Source organism: Notechis scutatus, chromosome Z (assembly GCF_049901735.1).
Source record: "Notechis scutatus isolate UNSWTSFEM ecotype Mainland chromosome Z, rNotScu1.2, whole genome shotgun sequence".
NCBI classification, from domain to species: Eukaryota; Metazoa; Chordata; class Lepidosauria; order Squamata; family Elapidae; genus Notechis; species Notechis scutatus.
Window position 1 is genome coordinate 56,980,203 of NC_142025.1, and position 21,251 is coordinate 57,001,453.

Genomic DNA, 21,251 nt, shown 5'->3' on the forward strand with positions numbered 1-21,251 from the left:
TGCATTCATTCTCCTAATGGGGAATTACCTCAACACTGGTTATGGGCTCAGGCCATACCAGGCTCAGATAACTGAGAGTTAGTGTGAATACACAGTACTGTATACAGACAGCTGTTTACTGTTTAATTGTAGGTTACTATCCTGGTAAAGATGGCACAAGACACTCCAAGTCTATTACTGATAACCCGGTTGAATGGAACAAACTATGTTTCCTGGTCTATGAAGTGCAGTCTACTTCTGCGTAGAGAAGGTTTATGGAATGTAGTTCAAGACCCACCGGATGTAAATGCTTGGGATCCAGATAATGAGGACGATGCCAAGTAGCTTGCTGACTTTAAACAGAACAACGAACGAGCTCTTTGTATAATTGGAGTAACACTGAGTGACCAGCAGCTAGTCCATATTCGTGGAGAAGAGTCTGCTGCTAGGTGTTGGGAGAATTTGAAGAGAATTTATGTTTGTGACAGTGTAGGTTACACATACATCTTACACATAAACTGTTTAGAGCACATCTTCTGAAAGGTGGAGATATGTTAGCTCATTTGAATTTCATGAAAAGAACTTTTCAAGAGCTACATTAAAAGGAACTGATATTTTCAGAGCTGCATCACCTTTACATCATTCTTTCCTCATTGGATGAAAGTTATGATGATTACGTATCTTCACTGGAAGTCCTGCCCAGAGATAAACTGACATTGACTGACATAACTGGAAGATTGTTAGAAGAAGCAAGAAGACGGCTGGATAGGGACCAAATGAGGAAGGAACAACCACAAGAAGAGGATTTGTCTTCAACTGCCTATACTGTTAGGAAATGTTTTTCTTGTGGGGCTAGGGGACATATAGCTAGATTCTGTAAAAAGGGAAAACAACAGAATACTGGTAATCACCAGAAAGCTAAAAAGAATGTTAGTTTAGCTATGTCTAGCAATTCAACTGTAAACCATGATTTGTTTACAGACTAAAGATAGAAAAAGGTTGGCAAAGATGTCCACGAGTAAACAACATGTATCATTGGCAAATGGATGAAAGATTAAAGCATCAGGTCAAGGTACTGCATATTTTTCTTGTATAAACGAACATTTAACTATGTTATATGTACCTAAACTGAAATTTAATTTATTATCAGTAAGGGCTTTACTTAATCTTGGTTATGTAGTAACCTTTAGGGGAGATAACTGTATAATAGAGAAAGAGGGTAAAAGTGTTACTGCTACATTAGAAAATGATTTATATGTGATACATGATGGCCAGTTGAAGATGGCTAACTCAGTTTATAACAATGTTAAGCCACATGATGAATGTATACATTTATTGCATAGATGTCTAGGGCACATTAATTTCAATATGCTCAAACAAACTTGAATTGTCAGAGGGAGTAAAACTGAAACCCTGTAGCAAGTATTTAAACTGTAATGCTTGTAGCCAAGAGAAAAGTAAGGTTACTCCAGCAAACAGACTAAATGGGTTTAAGACCAAAGAACCTTTAGAGGTTGTTTTTGCTGACATAATTGGTCCTAAGGAACCAAGTTTAGGAGGTACCTGCTATATTTTGAGTATTATGGACCATTACTCACGATACAGTTTCTGCTATCTCATGAAAAACAAAACAGAAATGTTCTCCCATGAGCTGTTCAGAGCATCCAGAAGTGGGAGATGCTTCAGTCTCTTCTGGAAAGGCTGGGCTTAAAACTCCGGGACGCTCCTCCTCCTCCACGAGACACCTCCCCAACATCCGCCAGTTTTAGCTCAGCCTTCATGGCAAGAGGTTGTGCACTCCCTGACTGGAACGGTTTTCTGATTCAGCTAGTCAAAATTCATGTTTGCTCTTGGGTTAATTCGGCTTGTAAATTTCCCCCCAATTAATTTGGCGATTTCAAGGCTTGTGGCTCTATTAGGTCATCCCCCTGATCAGTTTGAGAGCAGTTCTTTGTGCCTGGCGGAGCCTGCCACTCCGCAAGCAGCCTGAGATGGCTGCTTCAGGCAATTAGCTTATCTAATCCCCCGATCGTCTTATCTCTGCGATCTTGGCGTAGCACTCGCAGCCGCGGCTCACTTCTTGCCATTTCGACTGACAGGATCATTTATCTGACAATTTAGAGAGTCAGCAGCAGCGGCTCGTTAAACTGCTCAGGCAATTAACATCGGAGATTCTGCCTTCCCGCCATTTTCAACAGCTGGCTTCAAGTTCGTGCCTAAATATCACAGGCGCCATTCCCCGCTGGTTTCCCTTCTTGGGGACCGGGGCAAGTACCTTCCCACTCCACTTCCCTGGCATTATTTCTCTTTTATCTTGCTGGCGTTGGATAAGCTGGCTAGTCCTTAAACAGGAATTTTTTTTCCTTTTGCAATTGCTTTTGGATCATTACATTGGAGTGAAGCCGCAAGTGCCATTCCAAACAGCGGGACGTTTTTGACAGGAAAGGATCCATCCAGGCCCTGTATAGCTGGTTTCCCTTGTTGGGGACCAGGGATCCAGAATATTTCTTGCTTGGAGCACTTGGGGGTTTCCCTTGTTGGGGACCCTTAGATACTGTTTCCCATATACACAGTTTTACATGTAGATATAGGCACGTATATGTGTGTGTGTGTGTGTGTGTGTGTGTGTGTGTGTGTGTGTGTGTGTGTGTGTGTGTGTGTGTTATATATATATATATATATATATATATATATATATATATATATATATATATATATATATATATATATATATATATATAGACTTACACTCCTGGAGAAGCGTTCTACTTTCAACCACAGGGGTAGGCATCACCCCTAAGTACAAATAATAATAATAATAATAATAATAATAATAATAATTAATAATAATAATAATAATAATAATAATAATAATAATAATAATAATAATAATAAATTAAAGGTAGAGAGAGGCACGAGAATCAGTCCTCCACAATGGAAGGTGACAACGTCTTCCGCTCCAAGACAAATAAGTCCCGAGATAAGTCAGTGGGCCCCAAAAAGGCCTCTAAGGCGGAGGATAAGTATGCCCATAGACGGCACCAAGCCTTGGAAAGGCAGTTGCAGAAACGGGCCAGGGAGGCGGACAAGATGGCTATGACACAACAATCGGATCAGGGCCCAAATACATTGTTGGGGCCCTTGGACTTATCCACCCAGCCCAGACAGGCTATTTCTGGACAGCTTCCCATAGGCATATCTCCTCCAATGAGCACTGCCTGGCGAATCCCAGAGGCAACCTTCACCCCTACAGCCACTGGTTTAAGACAGGAGGAGGGATTACCTGAGACTATTCCCATCGAAATGAGGCAATGGATGGAGATGGCCATACAAAAGCGCATTGCAGCTGGAGTTCAGCAATCCATCCGGACCAGACACTTTTCGGCTACTTTGGAAGCGGGATCCCTGTCTGCTCGATCCTTTGCGCATATGGGACATCATCAAACTCAGGTATTCCCCAATATTCCTGACATACCAGTCCAGGGTCTTCAAGAGGAGGTGGAATTAGATGACCAGGATGTTCCCATGGAGGTGGGGTCGATCCATCAGGTGGACTTGGGGTTGTCAGAGGCTGACCCACTAGAATGAGGAATGTCGGATGACGAAGGCCTCATTCTGGACCAACCTACCTTTTCTGGCCTTTTTCGTCCACACCTCTTTAAATCTTTACTATTCAAAGCAAAGAACACCGCTAAACTAGGCACATCAAGCCCTCATCCATTGTCAAGAGGGTCTCAGGACGAATCTGAGGATCTAATATTCTCACAACTGGCTAATGAGGCAGAAACTATTCCTATCCCTTGTATGTTTGCTGAATTAGTACAAAATCAATGATTAGTACAACATCAGCAGCATCCTACCCAGCCCCAACAGGGTATGATAAACGATATAATTTGGCACCAGAGTTTTTAAATTTTCTCAAAACGCTGGAGGTGGATGAGCCCATTGTGGCACTGGCCTCTTCTTCAACCTTTCCCAACGAGGCCGAGGAAGCCCTGAGACCGGAGGAAAAGAGAGCAGAGTTGGCACTCCGTAGGGCGCATGTTTCTGATGCCTGGGCCATTAGGGCAGCTACAGCTGCGTCCTTTTTTACACGGTCCTCCCTACGATGGCTCTTCCACTTGAGGGATATATTGCCGGCGTCAAATGTCAGAGCCCACCAGGACATTGCTAAGATTATTGCAGCGGCAGAATTCTCTGCCGACGCCACATTTAATGCAGTCAAATTCTCGTCTAGAGCCATAGCATCTCACGTATCAGCACAGAGACTGCTATGGCTCAGACATTGGCAGGCGGATACCAAGCATAAATGTAAGCTGGCATCAGCCCCAATATCGGGGGATAAATTATTTGGCAGTATCTTGGAGCCCCTGCTTATTGAGAATAGAAACAAGAAAAAAGTGCTTCCCCCTCTTTTTCGTAGGTCTGAAAACAGAACGCCCCAGTTGTTTAGAAGGGGCTCCTTTCGGCCCTACTATCAAGGCCCATACGTTCTCAGATTGCAGAGAACATCAGGTTACAGGCCCAGTTTTAGACAGGAGAGGTCGGAATCTTCCGATAGAGGTCAGCGGGGAGGCCAAAACAGAAGAAACCCCAGAGGTACCGGAGGCCGATTTTTTCGTCGCCCCAAGTGAGTCCTTAACAGCATCTCCCATTGGAGGGCGGCTAAAATTGTTTGCTGATCAAACAATGACAGCTCCACCTCTGATGCGTGGGTCAGGGACTCTGTTAGGTTTGGTTTGGCGCTAGAGTTTCAATCCTCTCCCCTGAACTTTTTCATTAGGAGCCCTAGGTCCACGGACCCCTTTAAGAGAGCATTGATGCAGGAGGCTATCAATCATCTTCTGCATATTCGGGCCATTAGAGAGGTCCCATCTGAACAACGGGATCAAGGCTGTTACTCTCTATTGTTCGTGGTCCCAAAGAGTTCGGGGGGCTGGAGGGCAATTCTGGACCTCAAATGTCTGAACAGATCATTGGTTTATCGAAAATTCAAGATGACTACTCTCCAGTCCATTCTGCTCAGCATCAGAGAGAACAATCTGACAGAGGCTTATCTACATATACCAATTAGACCTGCTCACTACAAATATCTTAGATTTTGCTATTGTGATTGGCACTACGAATATATCGCCCTACCATTTGGTCTGGCTTCGTTCCCTAGGACTTTTACCAAGGTCCTAGCGGCTTTGGTTGCCTCCCTCAGGATCAAATCTATTTGTTTACAATGTTATCTGGGATGATATTTTAATTTTGTCATCTTCCAGACATCAAGCAAATTTGGATACCAAGATTACTCTGGAGACCCTTCAAGGTCACGGCTTTTCCATAAATTGGGATAAAAGCCATTTGATCCCTTCAACTAGGTTAGCTCATTTAGGGGCAGTGTATCTGTGTGCTATTTGTGTATTATTCAAATACTACTCTCACTATGTCTCCCTGTATGTGGTTTTACGTTATAGCATGTATAGCAAAATAACTGCCAGGAAAGTCGCACTGTGTTCAACTGTTTTAATGTTTATTCAATAAAATTTTCTAAAAAAATTCAGATACTTGGCATCTGACTCATATTTATGATGGTTGCAATGTCCCAGAGTCATGTGGTCACCTTTTGCAACTTCTGACAAGCAAAGTCATTGGGAAAGCCAGATTCACTTAAAGGTCATAAATGGGATGAAAATTCACTTAACAAATTTTGAGCTCAGTTGTGGTCATAATTTGAGGTCTTATGGCCTGTTGTTATATCTCAGAGACTTCTCTTTCTCCTCATCTTGCCTTTAGTCAAAGGATGAGTTCTGATGTTCTGAAGGTATTTAGGAAGAAACAAAAATAGATGAAGATTGCATATTTTAATAGTAATATTGAATTTACTGATATAATGTATACAGACCATGAAATCAAAAAAGTTGTTATGCATGCACAGAAAAAATATGCCATTTTACGCATGAATATAATATAGAAGACTGCAGATATATGGACCCATTTTTCAGATATTCAATCTGGTACTATAAGACAAACTTATTTCACTGTAGTGAACTGTAGAATACAGCAGTCAAGGAGCAGAATCATTGTCTTGTCTGCTATATCCCCTACTTGGGATTCACCAATGAATTTACATATTTTTCTTAGAACTTGCTCTGGCATTCTGGCTACTAATGTGTAAGAACTTGCAGTTCTACTTTTAGCATTTCCCTAGTTGTTTTTCTTCTGACCCACACTATACAGAGTTTGAGAGAGGAATAAACTGGCACGGATTTTTTTATTATTGTTTTTAAGTTAATCATACATATCTTTCTCTGTCCGTTAGACAGAAACATGAATAGATTGCAAGACAACCAAGAGCAGATGATACCATGAAGAGAAGTTTACAGACCCTCTGTTGCCAAGTGCTTAGTAAGTAAAAGTTATAAAGATTTAATTTTATAATTCTCTTAACTGGAGGAGAACACTACATGTGCACTCATATGTATATAGCTGTTAAATTTATTTCTTTAATATTCATGTTCAGCTTTTATTTCTGTTGAGTTTATTTCCATAAAAAATATACAGTCATAGTGAACTGGCTAAAAACTCAGGCTGTCTGCAATTTGGCAGCAGAGCAAAAAATTGGAAATTGTTAGTTAACCAAATACATTGATTTGGTTAACCAAATACATTGATTCAGAATTTCCATATTCTGAATGTGGTCAGCTTTAAATGATAATGACAGTTTGATCTCAATATCGTTGAACTTTTTAATTTTAATTATGTCCAAAAATGTATTTGGCTTTATCTCTGTTACTTATCTCAAGTACTCTGTTTATCTCTGTATTCTTTTATTTTGGGAAATGTAATATAAAAGAATTTATTCCCTGATATTCTGCCTGCCTCCATGTCTCTACCAAAAGGCAGCTAGTCGTACACAAAAAAATACTTTATTGCAAGAAATAATGTAGGATCTGTATGTGCACATGTATGTGTATGTGTGTGCGTTTGTATCTTCCATTAGATATTATAGAGGATTGGATAGGCTTGCGTTGCATGTTGCAGTAGCTGCATGCATTTCACAGCATTTCTGTTTTATTGCATGTTTTATTGGCAGCATTAAAATAATTGTATTCATGATCTGAATTCTGATTTTTCTGAAAGAATTTGTAGGATCCGTAAAGGAGAATATTTGTAGCTAAGGATAGAAATGAGGGTTCCTTGATGTAATGAAATGCCTGCAAGAAAACAACCAAGCACAGAGAGCACTATGGACCCCTCAGAATTATAATATTCCACTATGGACATAACAGCAATATTTGTGATTTTAATATTCTGTCTCGTCTGTCATTTCACAAGTAATTTGTTTTATTGTAAAACACTTAAAGTAAAATTAAAGAGAAGTTAGATGTTTTCAGGATTATTTTTAATTCACATAATATATTTGCTCATAAATTCGTTACATGCAAAACTTGAGTAATATAGTATATTTCAATCAATTACATTTTGTAAATTCTTCTCTAGTTTCATTAGTGTTCATTGTTTACAATGTGGTTCTCATGTTTCTAGTAGAAGCGCTCTTAGGTAAATAATATATTCATGGCATATTTATGGCATTATATTACAGAAGTTAGAAATTGTTTTTACAGGTTTGCAGTCTAAAGAAAACATGGTATGTCTTTGCAAAAATTATATTCTGACAATGTATTAGATAGCAATCTCAAATGTGAAGATACTGCTAGCTCGGAATTATGGGTACTGAATTCTACCATTGCGGGCTACATTTTACTGTCTGGATTATGAAACCGAAACAATCAGATTTTGTGTTGTTGTTACAATTAGAATGAGATATGTCCGTTGAGCCTTCCTTTGTAGCTAGAATCAAAAATGAATAAATAGTTCCCTAGGGAAACATTGGTAAAATATTGATTTTGAAAATATTATTTTTGGCATAAATTGAATGATAAATTTGTTGCTTTATTTGATCGATAAAATGGAATAAACTACTGTTTTCCATCCTATATTTTTGTATATAAGTTTATAATTAAATATTAGTATGGGACAGGAAATGCATAGGAATGTATGGTAGATACTTGTTTATGTGAAATATATCTCAAACAGTCCTGTTTGTATTTAACGCCTTTCCATCCCAGCTAGTTAATTTGTGCCTATCGAGGTATTTTCAAATTGCTTTTCTCATATTCACACTGAATAAGATTCTATTTCTATTCTTGGGGAATTTTTAATGTTCTTTTTTAATAATACTATTCTGTGAGTCACACAGAGAAGACACACTACTAATTTGGGAAAAGAATATCAGCAGATAGCCAGAATCTGCAAAGATGAAGTCAGGAAAACAAAGGCTCAGAATGAACAAAGACTTGCAACAAAAGTCAAACATAATAAAAAAATTCTAACATATAAATAACAAAAAAAAAAAATCAAGGAAACAGTTGGTCCACTAAAGATAGAAGACAGAAGGAAGTAACAGGGAGCAGAGAGAAAGCAGAGCTGCTTAATTCATTCTTTCCATCGCCTACACGGTCACATGACCACCTAGCCATACCCATCCAGTCTCATGACCACCCAGCCATGCCCACATAGCCAGTCATTAGGGCAGAGAACGTTTTGCTAAAACATTTGAAGCCCACCCCTGTGCTTAACTCTGTCAGGATGTGCTCCACTCAAAATCCAAGAAAGAAATACTTAGACTCTTTTAGTTAGAGAAAAGATATCTTATACTGGAAATGAAGTGGTAGCTACAGTAGAATTCTGAATCTGAGGAATTAGGCGCGTAAATCACATATACAAAGTGATGGAATTGTTCCCACCCCCAATAGTTCAAATGTTTCTTCCAATTAAAAGTTGTGAATATCATCATGTGGACATCTTCAGGTGGTGATGAAGTTTCTGTCTGTTGACCTTGGCATACTTTGATAAAGGTTTGCAGCTGCGCAGAGAAAAGAAAGCTAAGCAAGAAATAGAAACCTAAGCAAGAATGCACTCTCCCCCCTCCTCAGTTTATATAATGCTAAGTTTTACCACCTCCAGCTCGCTTCCCATACTTGTCCCCCCTCCTCCCCCCGTTACTTATGGCAGCCGAAAGATGCAAAGCAGAAGTAGAAGATCTTGAAGGCTGACATTCAGCCCTCCTAGAAAAAAGACGTTAGTCCTATAAGAGAAAGAAATACAGAAGATTCTAATTAATAATCAGGTACTTAAAACGGACACATTTCTAGGGTTTATCAGGATACTTGGTACGAAAAGCTTTGATCAGTTTAGGGGCTCTAACATCTTTTTCGTTGACCCACTCAGCTTGGGAAGAAGTGAAGTGTTTCCAAGCAACCAAATATTGGAGCCGACCCCTCCATTTGCGAGAGTCCAAAATTTCTTTAACTTCAAAATGTTGTTCACCCTCAATCAGCAATGGTATAGGAGGATCAGTCTGGGTTGATCTCAGATTAGAAGTATGTTCAGGTTTTAACAAACTAACATGGAAGATTGGGTGAATTCGTCGAAGAGTTTTTGGTAATTTCAGCTGGACCGCCACAGGGTTTACAATCCGTTCAATCGTGAAAGGACCAACATACTTAGGACCAAGTTTTTTCGACTTTTGAGTGGTTTGTAGATATCTGGTGGACAAGAAAACTTTGTCGCCCACTTGATATGGTTTCTGTGGAGTTCTCTTTTTGTCTGCAAACTTTTTATGAGCTTGATGTGCATCATCTAATGCTTTACGAGTGACTGGCCAATTAAGCTGGAGTTGTGTTATCCATTCATCTCCTTCCTTAATTCGAACTCGGTAGTATGCTTCTCTCAAGTCTAGCTTCGTAAAAATTTTTCCCTTGGCCAGGTGGGCCAGCATGTCCCATCAGGGGGAGGGGGTACACGTTTTCCACGGAAATAGCGTTCAGGTTTCTATAGTCAACCACCAAGCGCATGGAGCCATCTTTCTTTTCACGGAAAAATACTGGGGCCGCTACCCGGGGTCTAGCGGGTTGGATGAAACCACGTTCCAAATTTTTATCGATGAACGACCGCAGCTCTTCTAATTCCCGTGGTGTCATTGAGTATAACTTTGGTTTCGGGAGCTTCACCCTGGGTAAAATTTCAATACTACAATCTGTTGACCAATGAGGGGGAAGCTCATCCGAGGCCTTCTCACTGAATACTTCTTTTAAGTCCCAATATTCCTCCAGAATTTTCTCCTCCCCCTTCAGGGTTTCGGTACCTGTGGAGGCTAACTCAACCGGATTCTGAAGCTTTGGCTGAGATCGCCCCTCCCCTTCCAGCCGCTGGTTGGTACGTATGCTCAATGACCCCTTCCTCCAGTTTACATGGGGATTCCACTTCCGGAGCCAGGGTAATCCCAGTATTAGCGGTTGTTCCATCCCAGGGTCCACAATAAAACACAGGGTCTCTTTATGCCTTCCCATGGTCATTTCTATGGGTTCTGTTATGAAGCGTGCAGGGCTGCCCCCCGCCACTGATCCGTCCAATTGGCAGAAGGCTATGGGCGTTTTAAAAGTTTTTAGTCTTAAGCCCATTTTCTCTACTACTCCCGTGTTGATTACGCACCTTGTGCACCCAGAGTCTAGCAAGGCTAGCATTTCCCCTTCGGCCCCCGATGTGGGTACCCTTAATTTCACTGGAATGGTCATGGGGCCCTTGTTTGGACTTACCAGGGAGTCGTCTTCCGAATCGGATTCACTCTCTTCAGAGGAGGTCGGAGGTCCCAGCTCCTCTCCTTTCGGAGGGGCGACCTCTACAACCTCCCTCGTCTTAAGTGCCGTCTTGTGAGGTTTCACTGGGGGTTTTTCAGGCTTTTTCCCTCTTGGCGCCCCCTTCGGTTCCAACTTGGCCCAGCAGTCTGCCGCCCGGTGACCTTCCTTCCCACATCGGAAGCAGGCGGTAGTCTTGGGTCTTGCCGCCATCCCTCCCTTTTGAGGTTTAAGGGCTTCTTGAGGACGTGGTGGGGAGGGCTTGCTCCAACCAGAACCCCCCCCGATGTCTGTTATGAGTTAGGTCAATTTCCACCTCTGCTGCCAGCAAGTACCACATCTGCAAATCATTTGGGTCTCTTCTGGCAATGCAGCTCTGGTATACATCTTCATTTAATCCATCTTTGAACGCTTCTATCAGGGCTACCTGGGACCAGCCTCGGATATGACATGCCAGCTCTCTAAATTCCTGGGTGTAGTCGGCCACTGATCTCCGCCCCTGATTTATGTTCTTCATTCTAATCCTGGCCTTACGCTCCGCTCCGCCAGTGGGTCCTCAAACCTTGCTCGCAGCGCAGTCATGAACAGGTCATAATTCAACAGCTGGGGAGCATTATCATTATGCAAAGTCACCATCCACTTTGCAGCTGGTCCCTCCAGAGCCCTGGTAACACATCTAACTTTGGCTGCTTCTGAGGGAAAATCCCCTCCGTATTCTTCCATATAGCTCCAAACTTGTGCTAGGAAAAATCCCAATTCTTTGGGGTCCCCACCATATTTTACTTCCAACGGAGGCAACTTGGGAGCTCTACGTCTTCTAGGAATTACTCCCGCTGGGGCCCCCAGGGCTGCTGCTGGCTGTTGCGCTGGCCCAGGTTGATTTATGGGGGTGGCTGCTCGGCTTCTTCTGGCTGGGACTGCCTCCCCCTCCCCCTCTCCCTCATACCTTTGTGCAACGTGAGGTTCTCCAAGGGCCTCATTGATAAGGTGCCTGGCTTGGTTCAGTAAAAAATCTTTCCTTTCCCTCTCTTGCCATGGCTCCTCTCTTCCACGCCGGCGGGTAGTGGTGACTCCTGGGGGGGGGGGCTCCTCCGGATCCTTCCAGCCGACTCCCAATGACCATTTGGGTTTCACAGCTGTTTTTTCTTCAAGATTGAGCTCTGCTAGCAATTCAGCTTCCCGTGCTTCCTCTAGCAGCAAGGAATCTTGCCCTCCAATGGCGCCCAGGTCCTCTTGGTCGCTAGCTGGAGTTGACATGATGTTCAGACCCCCTTGGAAGAAATTGTACTATCTCTCTGGGTGGGCTGATAAGGTGAGATTCAGAATAATGTCAGGCTGTGCTCCATTCAAAATCCAAGAAAGAAATACTTAGACTCTTTTAGTTAGAGAAAAGATATCTTTTACTGGAAATGAAGTGGTAGCTACAGTAGAATTCTGAATCTGAGGAATTAGGTGCGTAAATCACATATACAAAGTGATGGAATTGTTCCCACCCCCAATAGTTCAAATGTTTCTTCCAATTAAAAGTTGTGAATATCATCATGTGGACATCTTCAGGTGGTGATTAAGTTTCTGTCCGTTGACCTTGGCATACTTTGATAAAGGTTTGCAGCTGCGCAGAGAAAAGAAAGCTAAGCAAAAAATAGAAACCTAAGCAAGAATGCACTCTCCCCCCTCCTCAGTTTATACAATGCTAAGTTTTACCACCTCCAGCTCGTTTCCTATACTTGTCCCCCCTCCTCCCCCCGTTACTTATGGCAGCCGAAAGATGCAAAGCAGAAGTAGAAGATCTTGAAGGCTGACAAACTCATTCTTTGCATCGGTCTTCACGCAAAAAGAAACTATAGCCCAACCTACCAAAAATATAATTGTAAAAGACAAACTAAAAACAAAAGTTAAAGTAAGCAAAAAATTAGTAAGAGAACACCTGTCTGATCTTGATTAATACAAATCACTGGGACCTGATGGATTACGTCCCAGAGTTCTAAAGGTATTGGCAGATATCATCTCAAAACCACGGTACCGGACTTCCTGTGACGACGTCTTCGTGTTGCAGAGTGAAGAGGACTAGCTCCATCTTTTAACTCTGATTTTTCTGTGACTCGGGACCTCTCAAGGGCACAGGAAGCTTGGAGAGCAATGCAAAGCAGAGGGGACCCCAAGGGTGCAGTGGGAAGGGAGCCAGCCTCTCGCTACACTGAAGGATTTTCCTCAATCCTGGCATGGAGAGTGTCCTGCCTTGTCATTTCAAAACCGTGACTAGTCACAATTGAGGAGGAAGGAAGAACTATAAAGAACGGACTGTGACATTTTGGAAAGAATCCCAAATTGCAACAGACTGGACTGAACTTTTAAAGTGAGTAATTTCCAGAGATTTTCAGCAGAGGAGGAAGCTCCAAGGTTTTAACCCCGAAAAGCAGCGTCCCAAAAGAAAGAGCTGTAAAAGATTTTTTGTTTGAGAGTGCAGGCTTCCAGATAATTGGAGAAGCCTGCACTCTCAAACAAAAAAATCTCCACACCACAAACCAGGCAAACACCTGGGCACAAACAGACTCCCCTGATACCTCCAGCTCAAACACACCCCAACCAGACACCCAGATGAAACCTAGCTTCCTAACAAATGATAGCCGTCCATTTACTCGGATCCAAGCTACACTAAAAGCCTTCAATACAGGAATACAATGTTGCCAGCCAATCAAGACAAAAAAAAAGCCACAAAACAGACAGAAGATATTAGAAACACCAATCAAGCAGAACACAGCAAACTCCAAGACCAATAAACACAGACCAAGACTCCCAACCAATCAGGATGAAGAAAAAAACATTCTGGCACAGCAGTAGGCTAGCCCCAAATTTAAAACTGAAACAACTGTAAAAGTCTGACTAACAGACTTGAGTGAATAGTGAAACCACGCCGAAGCTTACAAGCAGATCTTCCTGCTCCACATGTAGATCTTTGATCAATTCCAAGAAGTGGTATGAGTTTTGTACACTATTCACTATTCACTCAAGTCGCGATAAAAGAGACCCTGGAAATCATCAAAAATAAATACCAACCAGCTAAACACCTCATGGAACTAACAGAACACTGCTTAACCAACACATATTTCATATACAAAGGACAAAGATACAAACAAATTGAAGGAGACCCTATGGGATCACCACTGTCACCTGTCATTGCAAACCTGTTTGTGGAAGAATTCGAATCCAGAGCCCTGGCCAATGCCATCCACAAACCCAAACTATGGTTAAGATACATCGATGACACATTCGTGATTTGGCCCCATGGAAAAGAAAACCTAAACAACTTCCTAACACACCTAAACAGCACACACCCCAAAATCAAGTTCACCATGGAAATGGAAACAAACAAACAACTACCATTCCTAGATGTACTAATCTACAAAAAAACAGATGGCACACTAGGACACACCATATACCAGAAGAAAACACACACCAACCGCTACCTCAACGCCCAATCCCACCACCACCCAGCACAGATAAACTCCGGGCTAAAACACTAATTACTAGAACCAAACGCCTGGCAGACAAGACACACATTAAGACTGAACTATGCACCCTGACCAAAGTACTGACAGCCAACAGCTTCCACAAAAGCAAAATCACCGGCTTGATCCACAAAAACACACTGAGACATAATAGAGACCCAGAAGATGAACAGACCTTCCAACTACCTCCCACCTGTAATTAACTCTGTTGTTTTTGCTTCAGTCATGTTGGTCGATGGAGGTTGCTTCTGCCTTAGGACCTATTTTATATTTGACAGCCACCAATATGAACAGACACAATATATCAGATATAACGGATATCTCAAACACACCAACAACAGCCAAACCTCCTACAACTGGCCCCAATCCATTGGACATTATGTTATCCAGTTGCAGAACCTTGCCACACAGAGCTTCTTGGTGGATAATGCAGTGATAAGTTATCAGCGGCGTGTGGCAATTACTTTTTTCCATTTTCTCTTTTAACAGTCCAACCAAGCCATTTCTCACTCCACACATTGCTGGAGCGCCATCAGTAGTAAGTCCCACCAACTTTTCCCAAGGTAATTTCATTTTATTTACGGATTCCTCCACTGCATTGAAGATGTCCCTCCCAGTTGTTGTCCCATACATGGCGACCACATCCAAGAGCTCCTCACTGACAGACAAGTCTTCCTTCACACCTCTTACAAAAATAGCTAGATGAGCTGTATCAGTATTGTCAGTGCTTTCATGAACAGCTAATGAAAATGCCACATAACTGCATGTCTCTTCAGCCAACTTTGTTTTAAGATTACAGGCTAGGTCCCTGACTCGGTCTGTGATGGTGTTTCTTGACAAGCTGACATTGTTAAAAGCCTGTCTCTGCTCAGGGCACACCTGTTCACATACCTTCAGCATACACTTCTTTACAAATGCACCTTCTGAAAAGCACTTTGAAGCTCGCGCTTTCTTCAGCCACAAGATAGCTGGCTTTCACTGCTGCATCATTTTTTGCTGTCATTTTTGAAAAATATTCCGTTGAGAATGCAGGCTACCTTTTAATTCTTGGACCTTTTGTTGCTTTTCCTGGGGGCTAAAGTTAGCAAATTTGGCTCCATGTTTGGTCTCAAAGTGCCGGCGTAAATTGTATTCCTTCATCACTGCCACTGCCTCATAGCAAATAAGACATACCGGCTTGTCTCCATTAATCACAAACATGTATTCACTTTCCCATCTCTCCTGAAATTGCCTTCCCTCTGCATCAACTTTTCTTTTCTTGGACATTTTTGGGGTATTTGATTGTAGTTTATGGTCCCTATACCACTGTAAAGTGACATGGAAGTGGTCAGTATATCCAAAATTTACCGCTCCACCTGCCTTATATGTGCCCAGCCATCTGCCCCCTTTTAAAGTGCCCAGCCATGTGCCCCCTTTTATAGTGCCCAGCCATGTGCCCCCTTTTAAAGTGCCCAGCCATGTGCCCCCTTTTATAGTGCCCAGCCATGTGCCCCTTTTATAGTGCCCAGCCATGTGCCCCCTTTTAAAGTGCCCAGCCATGTGCCCCCTTTTAAAGTGCCCAGCCATCTGCCCCCTTTTATAGTGCCCAGCCATCTGCCCCCTCCATTTACTTTACTTACCTTTTACTTCTTTCTTTCTTTTACTTCTTTCTTCTTGCTCCTCTCCTCGGCGTCCACGCCTCCTCTGATTCCTGGAGATGTCGGGCGGACGCCACGTGATGACGCACGTCCGACACCCAGGGAGCAGTGCGGGGCAGGAAGAAGTCGGGCCAGGTCCCGGAAGGTAAGTAAATTTTTTTTTTTTAACTTGAGCCATTTTTAAAATGAATTTACTCCGTGCAGGCACGGAGTAAATTCATTGAAAAAAAGGGGGAGGCTGCAAGGCTGGCGGCGGCACCGCGGCCATCAGACGAGGTCTGGCGGGCCAGATTTGGCCCGCGGGCCTTGTGTTTGACACCCCTGCTCTATGGCTTCTCTGATGATTCTGTGGCTGGGGTTTTCTATAGTGGCTAGGGTTTTGGTGCCATTGAAGTTGATGCTATGACCTGTGGCTTCCATGTGTTGGACTAGTGAGGAAGTGTGTTCCAGCTTTTTGACTGCATTTTTGTGTTCATCCAGGCGGGTATTTATTCTTCTATTGGTCTGTCCAATGTATGTGGCCGGGCATGATGCACAGGGGACTTCGTATATGCCTTGGTTTTCCAGGTCAATTTTATCTTTGGGGTTTCTGAGGATGGCTGCTATTTTTCTGTCTGTTTTGAAGGCAGTCTTGATGTGGTGTCTGTGTAGTATTTTACTAATTTTGTCTGTAGTGCCTCTTATGTAGGGCAGGACAGCTGTTCCATACAAAGAGAGCCAAAAGGGGAGGAGTTGATCAAAGAAGAAGCCAGCCTTAACGAACATATGGAACAACGAATTCTAAAATGAGGGGGGGAAAGAATGGAAATTAAAATCTGGAGGTTTGAGGGGATAATTAAAGAGAGAATTGGTTGGAAAATCAAACAAAAAAAAAGGAAACACCAGAAAAGGAAATTACAGAAGAAAGCTCAAGAGAGGGAGGGGGATAAAAACTGGACCAACAAATGGAGGGGAAAAAATAAAGGAAAAAAAGGGGGATTAAGAGAAAGGACCAGAAAATAAAGGAATATAGAAAGCAAATAAAAATGAAAAAAAAATTACACAGTTAGGAGATTTAGAGATAATGGGTAGATAAAGGATAGGAAAGGGGATTCTGCAAGGTAATGTGTTGTGATATATAAGAATATAGATATTAAAAGTAAAAGATTGGAACTGATATTTACTTTCTATTTGAAATTTTCTAAGGATTATTGTCAAATCACGTATAGATATAACTGGAATAAATGTGAAAATGGGAAGTTATGATAAGAATACTAATTATATTTAATAAAATGAAGAATATAGTTAAAATGAATTATGAGGATTGTAGTAAAAAGATTAATATTAGTTTCTACAATTAATTGATTAGATTAATATATTTGAAATAATAAATGATTTAGAATGTAATTGAGGGAAAAAATACCATGCAGAATCTGGCTTAAAATAAATATATGCATATGTGGTATGTAATAGTTAGATTATTGTTATTAAGCTAGAATGTGATAATTAAAAAGTGATTAGACTATGGTAAATTTTTACTATGAATTAAAGGGGAGTAAACTGAGTGATGTATAAGATAAAGAGGTGGCATACTCAAATTGGTAATTAAAAGGGAAAACTTTTGGAATTATTAGAACTATGATGGAATTTACTGAATGAAATAGAAATATGTGATAAATTGCAAATGTGACAGACAAAAGTATAAAAGTATAATAATATAGAATAAGAAATAAGAATTTTAAATATAAGAATATTTGAGAATATGATATGAAATAGCATATAAAAGATAAATATGTAACTAAAGTCATGTTTGTATTGAAATGTTAAAACCTGGAACCACATTGTTCACCAAAAAAGATGTTTTTTAAAAGATAAAAATAAAAAAACTTATTAAAAAAAAGATTAGGTGATTTTTAGAAGGGCTTCATTTTATTTTGTCATAGGACCACTATTAAAGCAAATTGAGGAAAGAGAAATAAAAGTGAAAATAAAAGTGGGGATAACAGGCAACACTGGAGAAGACAAAGAAGCAGGAATGGAAAATTAAAAAATAAGATACTGAAACAGCGTAAGAGATTGGTTGATTCATGATAGAATGTATTTTCAACATTATAATAATCATAATAATCACAACTGTCAAAGTGGTCTTAGATAACTGAAGAAAAAATATAGCTATGTATAATATGTACTGATTTAAAGTAAGGATATCTTCATTATCAACAACTATAAATGGCTGTTAGAATAGCTACAAATCAATGATACACAAGAAAAAGGTGTTTACACTGATTGACTGATTATATGTCATAAAGCAACTTTTAACATGAGAGAAGGAAAAAGATAAATTACATATATTGTGGCATAGTACACTGCTCAAAAAAATAAAGGGAACACTTAAACAACACAATGTAACTCCAAGTCAATCACACTTCTATAAAATCAAACTGTCCACTTAGGTAGCAATACTGATTGACAATCAATTTCACATGCTGTTGTGTACCTGCAATCTCTGGCAACAGTTTCTATCTGCCCAATTCCAGGTCCTCTCCAATTAAAATGGCAACCATTGCCATTCTGCTCTGCTAAAAGAATGGTGACATTGGTTGAACTAAAATGCATATGACAATGTCAGACTTTTGTAAAGTGCCACTTTATAAATTCACAGACAATACACAGCACTGCATCTTTCTGACAGAAGCAGCTGCTGCTTCAGCAAAATCAAAGCTAATTGGCGGTAAAAGAAAAGCCATTCTTGAGGCAAAGAAACTAAGGTACAATGCAGAGTGTGCAGGTCTCCTCTGACCTTCCGTTCTACAAGTTCTTCCCTTTCTTGGAGGAAGTGAAAGCAATTCAGACACGGCCTTGATATACCTGAATTACTGAGTTTAGCATCTAAAAGAGAAGTTGTAGAAATAAAGTGGGTTCACATATCCTTACAGCAGTATGACTGATACCTGTTTGAGCAGTTATTATTCATGGAGCTTCATTTTACTATTGTGATGCCCTTTGCTATATATGTCAATACAGTCTTGTCATAATTGCAATCAACTATTTCCTGTCCCATAATTGCAATCAACTATTTGCAATCAAATCATAGGAATTAATCATGGGCAACAAATATACATGGTTAGATCCGGGGTGGGATTCAAATTTCTTAACAACTGATTCTGTGGACGTGGCCTAATTTGTGGGCATGGCTTGGTGGTCATGTCATGGTGGTCATGGCTTGGTGGTCATGGCCAACTCGATGTCACTCACATGGAGGGGCGCCTCACCTGGCTTCTCACCCTTCCCCTCCCAGCCAGTCCTCACTTCAACTTTCATGTTATGGTGAGAGAGGAAGCTTTTTCAAAGTCATCTTCCCCTTGATACTAGCCAATAAGATGAGATTTTGCTATCAGAAGACCTGATGGACATTTCCAAATATTGTTTATCACCATTCTCTTGGAAAGACTGAGTGGAGAGATTTATAAAGAATAACAGAGTTGGAAGAGACCTTGGTGGTTTTCTAGTCCAGGGATGAAGCATGAAACCCTATTATGGACAAATTTCTTCTTAAAAACCTCCAGTGATGGCATACCCACAATTTCTGAAGGCATCCCACTTCTCTGATTAATTGTTCTCACTGTCAGGAAATTTCTTCTTATTTCTAGGTTGGATCTGTTTTGATAAGTTTCCATCTCACAGGCACCACCTATTTTATACATTTTTCTTGCCTGTGTAAAATCTTACTTTACTCTCTATTAAATATTTAAATTGTTTCACAGTGGTATTCATTTTACTACAATGATTTTTGCAAAATGCATGAAAGCTTGAAGAATACATCTCTGCTTATACTGATAAAGATTATTGTTTTTGAATATTAAAGCATACAGTCAAGCAAAGATTTCCAATCCTACAATTGAAAACACATTTGAAAGGTATTTTCAAAGCAGTTAGTGGATGTCTTACCATTCTTTCTCTTCTCCTTTAATTAAATCTTTCTACTTTATATATATTTTTCTTTGGCCTTATTGCAATATTCAAAAATTTTCACAGATCCTTCACAAAGAATCTAATTTAATTGGAATACAAAACAATCTTTCTGGTCTGGAATTCCTTGACTCACACTCACACTCCTCAGCTCCTCAACACTTCTCAGTGTTTTCCTTTCCTTTCTGTTACATACTTCTCTTTTACTGCTCTTTTCAAATTAACCCTCCCCTGATGCCTACACCTGCATTTAATTCAGGTAAACCCAAAAGACAATACTTCTTTCCTAAGTTGTCAAAATGGAAAGTGCTCCAAAGGGAATTACTTAGGAGGGTGATATTAGCAATTCATAAATATAATTATCTTGCTCTCAGAAAAGATGGGGACCTAACAAACTATTTAAGCAATGCATGATTAACTGCATAGCACCAAAAAGGCAGATGAGTTGCTCGATGAGACCAACAGTGATATAAGCAAAAAATCAGTCTTGTTAGGAAAGTCTGTCTAATAAAAACATAACCAGGTCTTCTCTTGTTATAAAATCATCCTGGACAGCTGTGGAGCTTACTCCCCTCCCTCCTTTGTGAAGATTTACAAACAACTTCCAGCCAGGTTTGCCCTGCAGCCTCGCCCATCCCCACTGGCAGCTCTTGCCTGGGCAGCAGTTTGGCTTTACCTTGCCCAACCTTCCTCCTCCCGCAGCTGGTGGCAGAGGGGAAGGCCACCCCCCTCAGCTCCAGCAATGCCCTGTGTGCTGAGTCCCGATCTGGAGTTCTCCATACCTGGGGAGGGGTGGTGGTTGTGGCATTCTCCAGTTGTTTTCATCAGCGAGAGGGGCTGCAGAGCCTCTCTCGCCGATGGGAAGGCTCTTTCCGAGAGTCCCGGAACTTCCCGGCAGTGGGGAGTTTTGTTGGCTGAATCTAGCCATGGCAGCTCCAGGGGAAGAAGGAGATCATTCCCTCCTCCCAAGGAGACCTTTCCCTCCTTCCCAGCCAGGCCTGGACACAGCCACACAGCTTCTCCCGGGGGGAAAGGGAGGATCACTCCTTCCTCCCGAGACCTTTCCTTCCTTCCCAGCCAGCCCGGACACAGCCGCACTGCTTCTCCCTGGCCGGGGGAAAGGGGAGAGATCACTCCCTCCTCCTGAGGAGACCTTTCCCTCTTTCCCAGCCAGCCCAGACACAGCCACACAGCTTTTCCCTGGCGGGGGTGGGAAGGGGAGTTCGCTCCCTCCTCCCGAGACCTTTCCTTCCTTCCCAGCCAGCCCGGACACAGACACACAGCTTCTCCCTGGCAGGGGGTGGGGCAGCTAGCTAGCTAGGTCACGGTGAAGTAAGCCAGGTAAGCCTGGGGAGGGGTGGATGAAGAGACAGCACAGCAGCCTAGGCTGGCCTGGGAGTCAACTTGACCAGGGCAGGGCTTGCTTGTAGGCTTACTCACCCAGGGAGATCAGGTCAGTGGGGGAAGGCAGGCAACAATGGCGGGCTAAGAAA

The 21,251-nt window shown here is 41.6% G+C and overlaps 1 protein-coding gene across 2 annotated transcripts in view; it reads left to right on the plus strand.

The window, feature by feature from the left end:
• Positions 1-21,251, plus strand: part of TMEM108 (transmembrane protein 108) — a 192,892-nt gene that overhangs the window by 60,909 nt on the left and 110,732 nt on the right. For both annotated transcript variants that reach the window (XM_087945258.1, XM_087945259.1), the window contains exon 2: positions 6,287-6,372. In XM_087945258.1, coding sequence (XP_087801384.1) covers positions 6,333-6,372 — 40 coding nt within the window. In that variant the 5' untranslated portion in view covers positions 6,287-6,332. The remainder of the gene's footprint in view (positions 1-6,286; positions 6,373-21,251) is intronic.